At 38.6% G+C, this 14,178-nt stretch overlaps 1 protein-coding gene across 5 annotated transcripts in view; it reads left to right on the top strand.

Annotated features, from left to right (window-relative positions):
- Positions 1–14,178, top strand: part of adgrb3 (adhesion G protein-coupled receptor B3) — a 222,609-nt gene that overhangs the window by 152,204 nt on the left and 56,227 nt on the right. For all 5 annotated transcript variants that reach the window (XM_052089881.1, XM_052089878.1, XM_052089877.1 and 2 more), the window contains 2 exons: positions 6,871–7,017; positions 10,787–10,862. In XM_052089881.1, the coding sequence (XP_051945841.1) occupies positions 6,871–7,017; positions 10,787–10,862 (223 nt within the window). The remainder of the gene's footprint in view (positions 1–6,870; positions 7,018–10,786; positions 10,863–14,178) is intronic.

The following is a 14,178-nucleotide window of genomic DNA, read 5'->3' as shown; positions in this document are numbered from 1 at the left end:
TTCCAGTGGTGAGCACATTTGCTCAGTTCTCTTTGTTTAGAAGTATAGGATACTGACCCATGAAAATGCAATCTGCATGAATTGCCAAGCTCAACAGATACAAAATGACTGGATAAGGATGACCTTGCTGTCTGTCGGCAGATGCAGTACATTCTAGTGTCTATAATGTTTTGAATTGTACGTAATGCCAACTGGCATTAACGAGACAATTCCATTGAAGGGCACTTTGGTATATTTTTAATGTTAACTTATTTTATGTAGCATTCCATAATACAGACAGGATTGTCTCAAAGTGTCAAGTAGTTGAGTAAAATGTTCTTGTGATGAAGAATGTTCTTCATAAAAATGTAGACAGAAATGCTTGTTTAGTGTTTTTGCCCAGTTAAAAAAAAATCAATTGAACATTTGCACGATTTAGCTTTAATGTATAGAGGTGTTTGGGTATATGATGTTTTTTTATCATGGTAACAAAGATTTTAGTTGTAAAATTTATAAGGGAAAACATAAATTTTAGGTGCTGTTCCAGACTGATCTCACAGTGAAATTGGAATCAGTCGGTTGAGTTTTCTTTAGCTAAATCGGTCTGTGCTTACAGAAATGTGAAACAGTGCCCCCAGTGGCCAAAGGGGTGTGTTTTTGGGCATATGGACACGTGTAATGTCCATGCAATGGCGCCAAAAGCGAGTTGTGAAGCAAGTTTTTATTCAGCTTTACAGGATGTAATACAGTGAAGAGGAATGCTTATTTTATAAACTGTACCCCCCAACCTAAACCTCAAACCTAATCATAAATTGAGTAAACATTTTTTGTTAGAAGGGAAAATGCAGCCCCCGAATCATGCTTGTCGCTGATTATGCAAACGTGATTACTTCCTGGTTTCAACATGGTATCCGAATGTCGGTCTCACACAGGGAAAGGTAAACACACTGGAGCAGATGCAAACATGTCTGATAGGAGATGCCACTTGTCAGTGAGTCAGCATGATGTGGCCATTCCTAGGGTACAGGAACTCTTGGAAGCAAAATGCCGACCTTCCTTAATGATCATATTGGCTGTTCTCCACTTAAAATTACATTTCCACCTTATGTGCTTTATTTGAAATGGTCCTACAATGTTACTAATTAATTTTTAAAAGTGCAAATATTCTATTCGTAGTCTATAACATGTCATGGAAATAATTAATTAAATAAGACTGCATAATGTTTATAAAAGATTGATCAAAATGCAATTTAAAATAGTTTTAGATTAAGTATAGCCTGTCAACTGCAGGCCACATCAACCTACCAAAATTACTGTATTTCATGTCAAATACCCATTTATATTATTTTACATGCTGAGTGCCACTTTTAAACCGTAAACCTCATGTTTGCAGAGCATATTTGTGTGTCTGTGTTTTCCAAACAAGAATACATCTTCACAGAGCCAGTTCAGACATGACAACCTCAGCAAAGTGTGTTGTAGGATAAAACGCGCAGCCAGAACATGGACATCATAATGATGCTGGAGAGAGGTGCTATAAACATTTTAACATCAGCCACTGACAAGGCAAAGTAAACCAGTGATTGATCTTGTAGTCTAAAGGTTAAACGGAATGATGTTGCAGCTCATAGCTGCTGGTAACAGATGAATAAACAATCTGTTGCAATTAAATCAAGAAACCAAGAACATTATTGAGGCACATAAAAAAAATCCAAAAATGAATAAAACAAAAATAGAATGAAAAAAAAAATCCAAAAACATATTAATCAGTAATTTTTCTTGCTTTCCAGTAACTTCTCAGTAACATTTACTTGAGAAGCAAAATTGCATAAGAATTTCAGAGTAATGCTGCCCAATATAGGTTGATTTATGTTTAAAACAAGATTAAATAAATAAATACAAATTGTCAATAGGATTGGAAACTTGTTTTCCCTTTAAATTGCATATACTTTCTCAAAGTTCACTTAGGATGCTTTAAGGCTTTCAGAATTCCACAGAGATTGCATGCTTGAACTAAGGACCCGGTAATTTCTTAATGCCCAATTTTATTGGACAGTTTCAATACCAATGATTTTATAAAGGGTGCTGTCAGCCCTTCAAACACAAGGCAAAGTCTTGGACCACTCGAGTCTCTGTTTGTTAAAGCTTCATGAGGTGATATTGAGATGAAGAAACTTGTTAAAAGCTGCAAAAAGGCTTCTGCATTACAGTGTTGATTTCAGAATCCATTTGCGAATCAAGAACATACGGATGTTAAACATGGAACACATTAGTGCATTTGTGCTGATCGTGCCTTCTTCTTGAGTAGAAATTTGGCAAAGATGTGTGACTAATTGTAATTATATTGAATACGCAGTAAGCCATCTTTATGTGTGGCATATAGAGAAACATTTAAATGCATTGGATTTTGTGATATACTGTATATACAGGTACGTCTCAAAAAATTTGAATATCGTGGAAAAGTAATTCAAGAAGTGGAACTTTCATATATTCTAGATTCATTACACATAAAGTGAAATATTTCAAGCCTTTTTTTTTGTTATAATCTTGATGATTACAGCTCACATCTCATGGAAATCAAAAATCCAGTCTCTCAAAATATTAGAATAAAGAATTTATAATATAGAAATGTCGATCTTCTGAAAAGTACCTTCAATGCAGTGTGGCATGGAGGCAATCAGCCTGTGGCACTGCTGAGGTGTTATGGAAGCCCAGGTTGCTTTGATAGTGACCTTCAGCTCGTCTGTATTGTTGGGTCTGGTGTCTATCATTTTCTTCTTGACACAGGTTCTCTATGGGGTTCAGGTCAGGTAAGTTGGCTGGCCAATCAAGCACAGTAATACCATGGTCAGCAAACCAGTTACTAGTAGTTTTGGCACTGTGGGCAGGTGCCAAGTCCTGCTGAAAATGGAAATCAGGAACAGGAACTCCATAAAGCTTATCAGCAGATGGAAGCATGAAGTGCTCTAAAATCTCCTGTTAGATGGCTGCATTGACTCTCGACTTGAGAAAACACAGTGGACCAACACCTGCAGATGACATGGCACCCCAAATCATCACTGAATGTGGAAACTTCACACTGGACTTCAAGCAATTTGGATTCTGTGCCTCTCCACTCTTCCTCCAGACTCTTGAACCTTGATTTCCAAATTAAATGCAAAATGAACTTTCATCTGAAAAGAGGACTTAATGTTCTTCTGCAATAATTATTTGCAGAAATTTGTGCAAAAGGAGCCAACCAAGTATTGCGTGCATAAATTAACATACTTTTCAGAAGGTCGACATTTCTGTATTATAAATTCTTTATTCTAATATTTTGAGAGACTAGATTTTTGATTTCCATGAGCTGTAAGCCGTAATCATCAAGATTACAACAATAATATTTCACTTTGTGTAATGAATCTAGACTAATTAAATTACGGAGAAAAAAAAATAATTTTCCACGATATTCAAATTGTTTATCCACAATTCAGTTGTCTCATTCCATTCATTTTTTCCCCTTAAACAATTTTAGGAGACAAACAAAGCATATATGAGATGTTCATTAAGTCTCTCTAGCTTTGAGCATCCTAACTGAGCAATACACATTTCTTCTGGGTACGCTTTTCATTAAAAAGGCAAATCCTCCGGGCTAAATTTGTAATCTGAAAGTAAATCCGCATTTATTTATTGACATCAGTTTTGTAATTTCCTTATCATTTACAGTGAGATTAAATATCTGGTAGAATCTGCTCTCTTTCATTAAACAAACAAAGAAGTGCTGCCTGCACAGGCCAAATGAAAATGATCTGTCATAGTAAGATATTGCAGCATCATTTCTTGCCAAATTTATGGCACGTTCTTGACACTACGATAAATACCCTCTGTCAGCACAGCACACTCTTCCGTCCTCTTTTAGGCAAACAACCTTGATTGCATAGACTCTTTTTCTCTGCAGCTCATCCTCCTGTAAGAATTAACAATGACTTTGTCGATGTTGCATGTCTTTAAAGCTGTAATTTGTTTTTTTTAATGTGTTTAATGGACATCGATTGGTGTGCATTGATTGCTCAGATGAGTCGAGCGACCCTGTCATCATAATTAGTCTTACTCTCACTTTTGAGTATTTAGCCAAGATTGCACCAAAATATTTGACGTGATAAGGCAGATAAAACAAACAAACCTATGATTTTACCATGGTTAAGAGGCGCTCCTGTCTTAAAATAAATGTAACACATAGACTTGAGTGGCTTGTTGCTTTTATAAATCTACCAACGTTCAGTAATCATAAAAAAATATACCAATAATAACAATTGTAATAAACAGTAAAATGGTTAATTATCCACTTTGTGGTTGCCAAGCAACGTAGCAACTTGCCACATAAGGAATGTTTCTGAATCAAAACAAGTTAAACTCAATTGACAACATCTGTGGAATAATGTTGATTACCACAAAAAATGTTTTATTTTTGACTCATCCCTCCTCGAGCAAAAAGCGAGGTTACAGTGAGGCATCTACAATGGAAGTGAAAAGGGCCAAATTTTGGAGAGTTTAAAGGTAGAAATGTGAAGCTTATAATTTAATAAAAGTACTTGCATTATCTCTTCTGTTAAAACACGTGTATTATTTGAGCTGTAGAGTTGTTTATATCATAATTTGTATGGTCATTTTAGAGTTTAAAGTGTTAGGATATCACTTCATGGCAACAAAATTGTAAAATTAGATTTAACTTTACACAGAAAGGGTTAGTAAAATCATGTTAACACACATTTTGTTTATGTCTTGTGGCTATACTTTTAAAACAGAATATTTTAATGTTTACAGATTGACCCCAACTACAACTATAAGTGCCCCACTGTCTAAATTAAGATTTGTGATAATCATAATTATTCTGTTGATTGAGCTTAACTTGTACTGAACCAGCAATGTCCCTTTAAAATAGAATGTGCACTCACAACTGTTCCTTTATAGCCATTTTCAATCGCTTCAAATGTGGCTTATCCAATCAGAATTTAGACATTTTTTAAACGTCTGTTTCTAACTGGTTTCAGCCTGTTGTTTCTCTGGAAGTACCAGTGATTAGGCTCATTAGTCACAGTTGGACGCAGGTGCCCATACCTCCTGTTTGTGTTCCCTTAGGACCATTATCCACAGAGGCATCACACCACAGTCATGAGCAAGAAAGCCACTCTGTAATCTTAGCCTACATAGTAAACATATCATAATTTTTATTTTGTTTAAATATATTATATTTATGTTTAAATAATTGTATTCATGTTATATATTTGGTATTTTACACTTTGATTGGTGTTTTTGTCAACTAAAACAAAAATAATTTTACAGCTAAAGCAAAACAACAATTATTACCAATTAAAATAGAGTAAAATTTACTAAAATGCATTAATATGACATGATGAAATATTGGTATTTTCTTTAGATAATATATATATATATATATATATATATATATATATATATATATATATATATATATATATATATATATATATATATATATATAATTAATTTTTATTGACCTGTTTCAGTGACATCACTTTTCCCTGCAGCCACCATATTTGTGTCCATCATTGGGAGGAAACAATGGCGGTGAATGGAAAAAAATCTAAAAATGCTTTTGGTCCATGCCCAGTCACAGGAAAGATTCATACAGGTCTGAAGACAGCACAGATAATGGCAAATTGAACTTTTGTGGACATTTAAAGCTATTTTACCCCTGATACATCTCCATAAACTGGCGAGTCTGATGTGTGACCGGCGAGTACACACACACCCTATGGTAGATCACTGTAAACATCGCTCATTCAGAAGTTACAAATGTTTTTGTGTTGTTATCTGGTCTGATCAATTCACAGTATACAAAAACGCCTGTGATGATCCCATCTGTATGAATGTAGGAGCTGCTTTTAACTCCTGAAGAAGGTTTTTGTCACATCCCACAGCACATCACAATGAAGAAATATGGAATATTGGTCACAAACATGGCAGTACGGTTATACGGTGACGTCACAAGAAACAGGTCAATAGGATAGTTTTGTAAAAATCTAAAATAATGACTTAAATAAAAAGCTTTAAAAATGAACACTGCTTGTGTTGTCTGATTTGTAAAAATATTAAAATTAAATGAGCTGATTTTTTATTTTACATCCGCCACCATATTCTCCTCCCTCAATGTTTGCGTGTAAACAGAGAATGTGTGCAACGGCTAAACCTGTATGTGTAGCGCATGATAATAGAGAGCTAACGGGAGACCCCCATCTGTCGACTGGCAGGGCCCAGCGAACAGTAAGCCCCGGGCCCTGGAGTACCTTAATGTGGCCCCAGTCACAGGAAGGTAGCGCTGCTATTCCGAACATCGACTTCTCTCTTCAGAACCATGTTTAGATACCTGATATTAAGATCAAGTGTTTTTAGATCTCTATGTGATAGCTTCTTTAACCACAGTTCTTCAATCATACCCCATGTGCTCCTGTGACTAATGCCCACCCCCAGCTCTGCACACACTTTATCTGGCAGCACTACCAGCCACCTCCTCCACACACACACACACACACGCCAGCTGTTAGATAATCCTTAACTAAACCTCAACTCCTATTACCTGCCTATACTCTAACCAGACCATACACACACCTTCACACACACTTACACGTTTCAGGAGAAATAACCCATAGTTGCCGTATTTAAAGTTGTCTCTCTACACATTATACTGGGATATAAGAAAATATTTAATCATAAAAAAATTACACTTCTCCTTTAAAAATGTCATATTTGCATTATCACTTACCTTTTCTGAATGCAATATACCCTCACCCTCAGAGTTCTCCCTGTGCTATAAAATAGTGATGGGTTAACTGTCATACTTCTTTCTCTCTCTCTTTTTCTTCCTTTTTTCAGTTGCAAGTATACAGAGGCTGCCTGCTGTGTCTGTGATGACTGACATTAACTTCCCAATGAAGGGACGGAAGGGGATGGTCGACTGGGCCAGAAACTCAGAGGACAAGGTCGTCATTCCAAAAGGAATCTTTGTACCCCAGACAGCAGGTACAACATATTGTCACAGAATGTTACATTGCAGAAGCTGATGATTCTGATACAGTCTTATGATCAATACATTCAAGCTAAATTAACTAGATCATCAAGGCCAAGTTTCAATTAACCCATGTTTACATAATTTTTTGTCCCAAGGAATAATAAGGCAGAATAATATAGTAGTCCGTAGCCCTGCTTTGAGAACAGTCTTTGTTGTGGTGTATTACAGTACATAAATTGACAATTTCTTATACTGTATAGTCCATTTACATTTTTAATATTTCTAATTATGGGAGTTTCTTGAGCTTTGGGAAATTTCAAGACCCATTGGTTGATTTCTATTAAAATTGATTTTAACTTTATTTGATTTTAATATTAAAACCGACTTGTACATTTTTGATATTTATTGAATGCAAATATTTATTTATTTCGTTTTTTGTTTTCGTTAGTTTTTTTAAATTACATTTTAAAATGTAATTTTGCCCCAGTAAAGGTTTGTTTTTGTTTTTCAAAAGTTAGTGTACTAGTTAACCAAGTCAACAAAAGTGTCTGTAAAGAACATACTTGAAATGAAATATGAGATATAAAAACCTGTGAAATATCACCAGAGCAGAATGTTTTAATCGGCCGTCATTTCCATTCAATTTGTAGTTTTGCCAAATTATGCAAAGAGTGTGACAATATAATTTTGTTGTGTGTATTTAGGATAAGTAAAATGTCAAATTAAATTAGCCTTATCAAGGCAAAAGAGCCATCCCAAAAAAAGTTAAAAAATCTCATTTCCATCACCGTAATTTCCAACACTGAGATTTTAACAAGACTTTCTAGAAGTCCACAGTGCTAAAAATGCCCACAGTTGAAGAAACACTCTTACATTTATACAATTATTATCATTATTCTGAATTATTATTATTATTATAATAATACAGCTCTCTGGTATAATTAATTTTGATGGTCACTTATAGCATTTTTTGTATAATGACCACACCTTTTGCCTACATACAGTAGTTGTGCTAGTTTAATGTCTCTTAAGGCCTGTTCACACCAAGTCTGTTTTTTCAATGCGATTGTTTGTTACGAATTCGGTTTTTAATGGGAACAATAGATTCCCATGGTGCTATTCACATCAGGTCCACAGACAATCTGAAGGTTTTTTAACAGAGAGTGGTCTGATTTCTTTTTCTTCGGACTGCAATGAAAACTGAGTGACCAATGAGATAAGAGCTTTTTGTCATTTTTCCAGCAGCTGCTCAACCCAGCACATTGGTGTTGCTCATCATTTTTGTCTTAATGTACATTATTTAATTAATATGTATATCACTGTGCCTGTTATATTTTCATGGCATTAAAAATGTACTAAAATTGTTTGTATTAAAATATCCCATAAAAAGAAATGTTGCATGGAATATTTTACTGTAGACTAACAAATTGCAGAACCACACTGCTATTTTTATTGCGAGGAAAATATAACACAGGATTGCAATAATTTGAATAAAGAAGACCATGAGACAGTGTTTTATTTTATATTATTTTTTAAATGACACGTTCTATTTTATACAATAGCCATCCATTATTCTTATTTTTACATTATTCCATTTGTATTTATATCACTGTACCTTGTGTTATATTATCCAGGCATTATAATATATATATATATATATATATATATATATATATATATATATATAGCAGGATGAGCTTTATTGCCAATTATGCTTACACATACAAGGAATATGTCTTGGCGACAGAAGCTTCTAGTGCAATACAATATGCAACAGTGCTCTTTACTCATCTCACTCCCATAAAAAAACTGATTATATACTCCTCAAAATGCATAAACACAATGGAAAGAACATAATGAAACAATTCTACCAAATCATGTAAATAAATGCTTTAACAGCATTCAATATATTAATCTCTAACAGCTGATGGTGTGGGCAGGAGACTGGTATAAATGTTTGTAGAACAGCAACAGCACCTCCTACTGTATAGGGGTGAAATAGTTTTTTGTTTCATTTTATTACAGACTTAGTGTGAATAGATCTTCCATCAGAGGTTCCTCTCATAAAATCATTTGGATTTGGTGTCAACAGATGTGAACGGATTTGGTGTGAACAGGCCTTCACTCTGCATTCTCTTTTTCTTGCACAATAAAATCATTTAAATTCAAATCATTAGTTCATGCCCATTTATGCATTTGGCAGTGGACGTGTAATAAGCAAGTTAGTGTACAGAGGGGTTCAGGGCTGGACTGGAAAGCGAAATTGGCTCGGGATTTTACACAGAGACTCGCCCAAAAGTTGTTTCTGTGTATCGCACGTCCGTTCTGCATAACTCGGTGGCTCATTTTAGCTTATTGCTTCCCATTCGACCTGTTTCACAGCCGACCCACCGGCCTGCTCGGATCTCCCGATGGCCAGTCCACGTAGTCACACCGGGAAAATGCCCGGTATGCCAGATTACCAGTCCAGCCCTGGAGGGGTTACATGCTGATTATCACCCTGGAGGTTCGGATTACCCTTTTGGGATTATTTTGCAGTTATACCCAGCTGACTGTATATTATTCCTCACTTGTTTATACATTTTTAAGTATAAATTATAAATGAGTTATGCTACAGACTCTTTATATTTAAACTCAACATGTTAGCATGTTATAAACAATGGCATTTTCACTTATATTGAATCATCAATGACATATCATTGATGGAGTGGTGGTGGTGTAGTGGTCTAATGCACATAACTGTTAAACTGGTAATTAGAAGGTCGCTGGTTCGATCCCCACAGCCACCACCATTGTGTCCTTGAGTAAGGCACTTAACTCCAGGTTGCTCCGGGGGGATTGTCCCTGTAATAATTGCACTGTAAGTCACTTTGGATAGAAGCGTCTGCCAAATGCATAAATGTAAATGTAAATATCAAAATTAAAAGTTTCATAATTGCATTGTGGTTTTTATAGATACCATACGATCATTAAATATCAGTTGCATGGTTAACGGGATGCCTAATGGGATACCTTTAAAATCACAGGATTATATGATCATTAATTGCCGTTTGCCTGTTTTAGAGGAGACTGCACTTGGTGGGCCACATCATTTCAGATGACACAGCATTTGCCATATCTTCTCAAACAATGATAGCCCAGAGAGCTAAGGACCAGAGTATTTACTTAATTAGAGTGATCAGTCTTATCTGAAGTATATCAGAGGGAAGTAATTGAGGATTGATTTTATACATAACTCACTCCAACTTGCCTTGAGCTACACTAGAGGGCTATACAAAACTGTTTGAACCAGGATTAGCCTTGATTCCTGTGGAGGAAGACCTTTACCTCCTAGTTATCAATAAACTTGCTAGCATAGTCTAATCTGCCACTTTATTCATTATAGGCAGGAACTTTATGATGGATTAGCTGTCTGGTTTATTTGAATATCTAATCCGAGAAATTTTACAATTATATTTAAAAGTATTTGGTGGGTTTAGAGGTTAATTAATTCCTGTAGCTTCTGAAAAAATAAATCGTTATTTTATATTTAAACTATCCCACATGGAAAAGGGAGGTGTTGAATTCAGAAAGCATTTTAATTCCTTTCTCTATGTGAACAGCACCTCTTAAGACATGAAGCAAATCTGTAGTTTGAATTACCTCATAATCCTCAATATCATCAAGTGAAATGGTTGAAAAGGAAACTTAGAAGAGCATGTCTTCTTATGAAGATGCTATATTCTGATGTGATTACATAACATGCTGATAATATAGTTTAACCAGACTACTGTCTTGCAGATTTGGATGGATCTCCAGTATTCATTCTTGGGACGGTTCTCTACAAGACTCTTGGCCTTATGCTGCCTGCTCCACGGTAAGACTGCCCATCCTGAAACCTATCAGTTTATTTACATGAAACATTACAGAGATATAATTGAGATGTTTCAAACAAGAAACTTACATCTCTTCATATTTCTGGAGCATGTTTGGATGTGTAATCATTCATTGTGACATAGAGAATATATTGGTATGATTTTTCTTCTTATAAATATAATTTATCATTTATTTTCTTAAATTATATACAGTATATATATATACACACACACACTCTCTGATTAGCCACAACATTAAAACCACTTGCCTATTATTGTGTATGTCCCCCTCGTTCCACCAAAATAGTGCCAACCCGCATCCCAGAATAGCATTCTGAGATGTTATTCTTCTCACCACAATTTTAGCATTAGACTTTATCAGTTCAAACCAGTCTGGCCAAACTCTGTTGACCTCTCTCATCAACAAGGCCTTTCTGTCCACAGATCTGCCACTCACTGGATGTTTTTTGTTTTTTGGCACCATTCAGAATAAATTGTAGAGGCTGTTGAGCGTGAAAATCCCAGGAGATCAGCAGTTACAGAAATACTCAAACCAGCCATTTTCCCAGTGGGCCGACGCACTTTGGGGCCAATCAGGGGTGGACTGGCCATCGGGAGAACCGAGCGGGCCGGTGGGTCAGCCTTGAAATGTGCAGAATGGGCCGCGATAAGCTAAAATGAGAACAGGCGTTAAGCATAATGGACAAAAAAATGGCTCCGCGATATGCAGAAAAGGACAGTTTTGGGACAGTTGCCATGTAAAATCACGGTCCGAATTATCTTCCCAGTCCAGCCCTGCCCGCAACGGCCAAGACGTGCACACACATTTTCATAGATTGCACAAGCAAATTAGTCCCCGTTATTTGGAGCTTTTAAAATCAGGGCCTAAGTGTATGTAGGAACAAAACACTTTTTGCAGTAAGTGCAAATAGTGTTAGATGATATTTGCATATATCATCTAACATGATGATATATTGTATTGCGTAAGCTAGCTTACGCTACGGGAACCCATTGTCAATGCCGTGCGTGCCAAGCATCCACTGCATGAGCCCCGGGGGTGGGGGGACCCGGGGGAGCCCTTATGAGTGGGGGAATAATATTTGGCCGGCAAGAGTGCGGGCCAGTGTGTGTGTAATACATAAGCACATAGTGGGAAGGGAAAAACAGAGCGGCGGTGCCGGTCTGTGTGGAATGTGTCCCGTCAGTGCAGCTCACCAGGAGAGCTGTAGCGTATTAAACCGCTAGTAGTTTTGCCTGCAGGGCGGGCACTTCCAGATTGTAAAATCTGACAAAGGTGGAGGGGGAAGCCCAGTCCGCTGCCACACATATGTCGTGAATGGAAATCCCGCTGGACCATGCCCACGAGGAGGCCATGCCTCTAGTGGAGTGAGCCCTAATGCCTAACGGGCATGGTAGGTCTTTTGATGCGTACGTTGCAGCAATAGCGTCCACTATCCATCTAGACAGTGTCTGTTTCGAGGCGGCGAAACCTTTGGTGCGCCCTCCGAACGAAACGAAAAGCTGCTCAGAGCGTCTGAAAAAGGCGGAGCGCGCAGTATACAATCTCAGTGCTCTGACTGGGCAAAGGAGATTGGCGTCGCGTTCGCTATCGGATGCTGGCAGCGCCGATAGGGAAATGATTTGTGCTCTGAAAGGAGTACCGATCACCTTGGGGACATAGCCGTGTCTAGGCTTTAAAATGACCTTGGAGTCACTTGGTCCAAACTCAAGACACGCAGCGCTGACAGACAGCGCGTGAAGGTCTCCCACACGTTTAACTGATGACAGGGCAGTTAGAAAAACTGTTTTGAGTGAAAGGTATTTCAAATCCACGGATTGAAGCGGTTCGAAAGGGGGGCCATCATAGCTTCGAGAACTATAGAAAGATCCCAGATAGGAACCGATGGGGGGCGTGGGGGTTCATCCTTCTAGCTCCCCTGAGGAAGCGGATGACCAGCTCATTTTTTCCCAGTGACTGGCCGTGCAAGGGTTCAGCGAACGCCGCGACGGCCGCCACGTACACTTTGAGCGTGGATGGGGATCTGCCCTTATCCAGCAGCTCTTGTAAAAACACGAGCAGCGACGACACCCCACATGTCCGTGGGTCCAGGTCTCTGTCGGTGCACCATTTTGAAAACACAGACCATTTGGACGCATAGAGTCTTCTCGTGGAAGGGGCTCTAGCGTGTATGATAGTGTTTATTACTCCTTCTGGCAAAGCGACGGGTAGTCGTTGATCACCCACGCGTGCAGCGCTCAGCGCTCTGGGTGGGAATGCCAGATCGTGCCGCGAGCTTGAGAGAGGAGATCTGCTCTCACTGGAATGGGCTGAAGCCCGGCGAGACACGTGGGTGTTTAGCCAATGCTGAAGCGGGCGCATGCACAGTAAACCCTGCTGAAGTACTGCTGCGGCTGAGGCCATGTAACCTAGCATTCTCTGAAATTTTTTCAGAGGCGTGAGGCTGTTCATCTGAAAGGACGCGGCTAGTCGCTGAACACGGCGCGCGCGCTGTGTAGATAAGCGAGCCGTCATCGCCATGGAGTCTAGTTCTATTCCAAGGAAGGAAATTGCTTGACTGGGCTGTAGTGAGCTCTTGGTCCAATTGACTGCAAGACCCAAACTGTTCAGATGACTGAGGAGAACTGTCCTGTGAGACAGAAGCTCCGTATGTGACTGTGCCAAAATCAGCCAATCGTCCAAATAGTTCAGAATTCGCAAGCCCTGACTCCGCAGGGGTGCGAGCGCCGCATCCATGCACTTCGTGAAATTACGGGGTGCTAAAGACAGGCCGAACGGAAGGACGGTGTATTGATAAACCTGGCCGTCGAAGGCGAATCTCAAGAATGGCCTGTGACGGGATTTATCTGAATCTGAAAGTAGGCATCTTTCAGATCGAGAGAAATAAACCAGTCCCCTGGCGCACATGCGCGAGGAGTTTCCTGATTGTAAGCATTTTGAACGGTCTTTTTGCGAGCACCTTGTTCAAAACCCTGAGATCTAATATTGGTCTGAGGCCGCCGTCTTTCTTGGGGACAAGAAAATAACGGCTGTAAAACCCCGACTCGCTCAGAGAAGGTGGCACTCTCTCTATGGCCCTTTTGCACAGAAGGTTTGCTATTTCTGAACGAAGCATGCAGGCTGCTTCCGTGTTCACAGTAGTTTCGAGCCGCGCTTTGAAGCAGGAGGGCGGCGATCGAACTGTAGCAAATAGCCCTGTTTTATTGTGCTTAACACCCATTTGGATATCCCTGGGATAGCTTTCCACGCTTTGAAGCGTAACGCTAGAGGGTGAATGGCCAAGTCGCCCTGATTGCCGC

Source organism: Xyrauchen texanus, chromosome 24 (assembly GCF_025860055.1).
Source record: "Xyrauchen texanus isolate HMW12.3.18 chromosome 24, RBS_HiC_50CHRs, whole genome shotgun sequence".
NCBI lineage: Eukaryota > Metazoa > Chordata > Actinopteri > Cypriniformes > Catostomidae > Xyrauchen > Xyrauchen texanus.
This window is presented reverse-complemented; position numbering and strand designations above follow the sequence as displayed.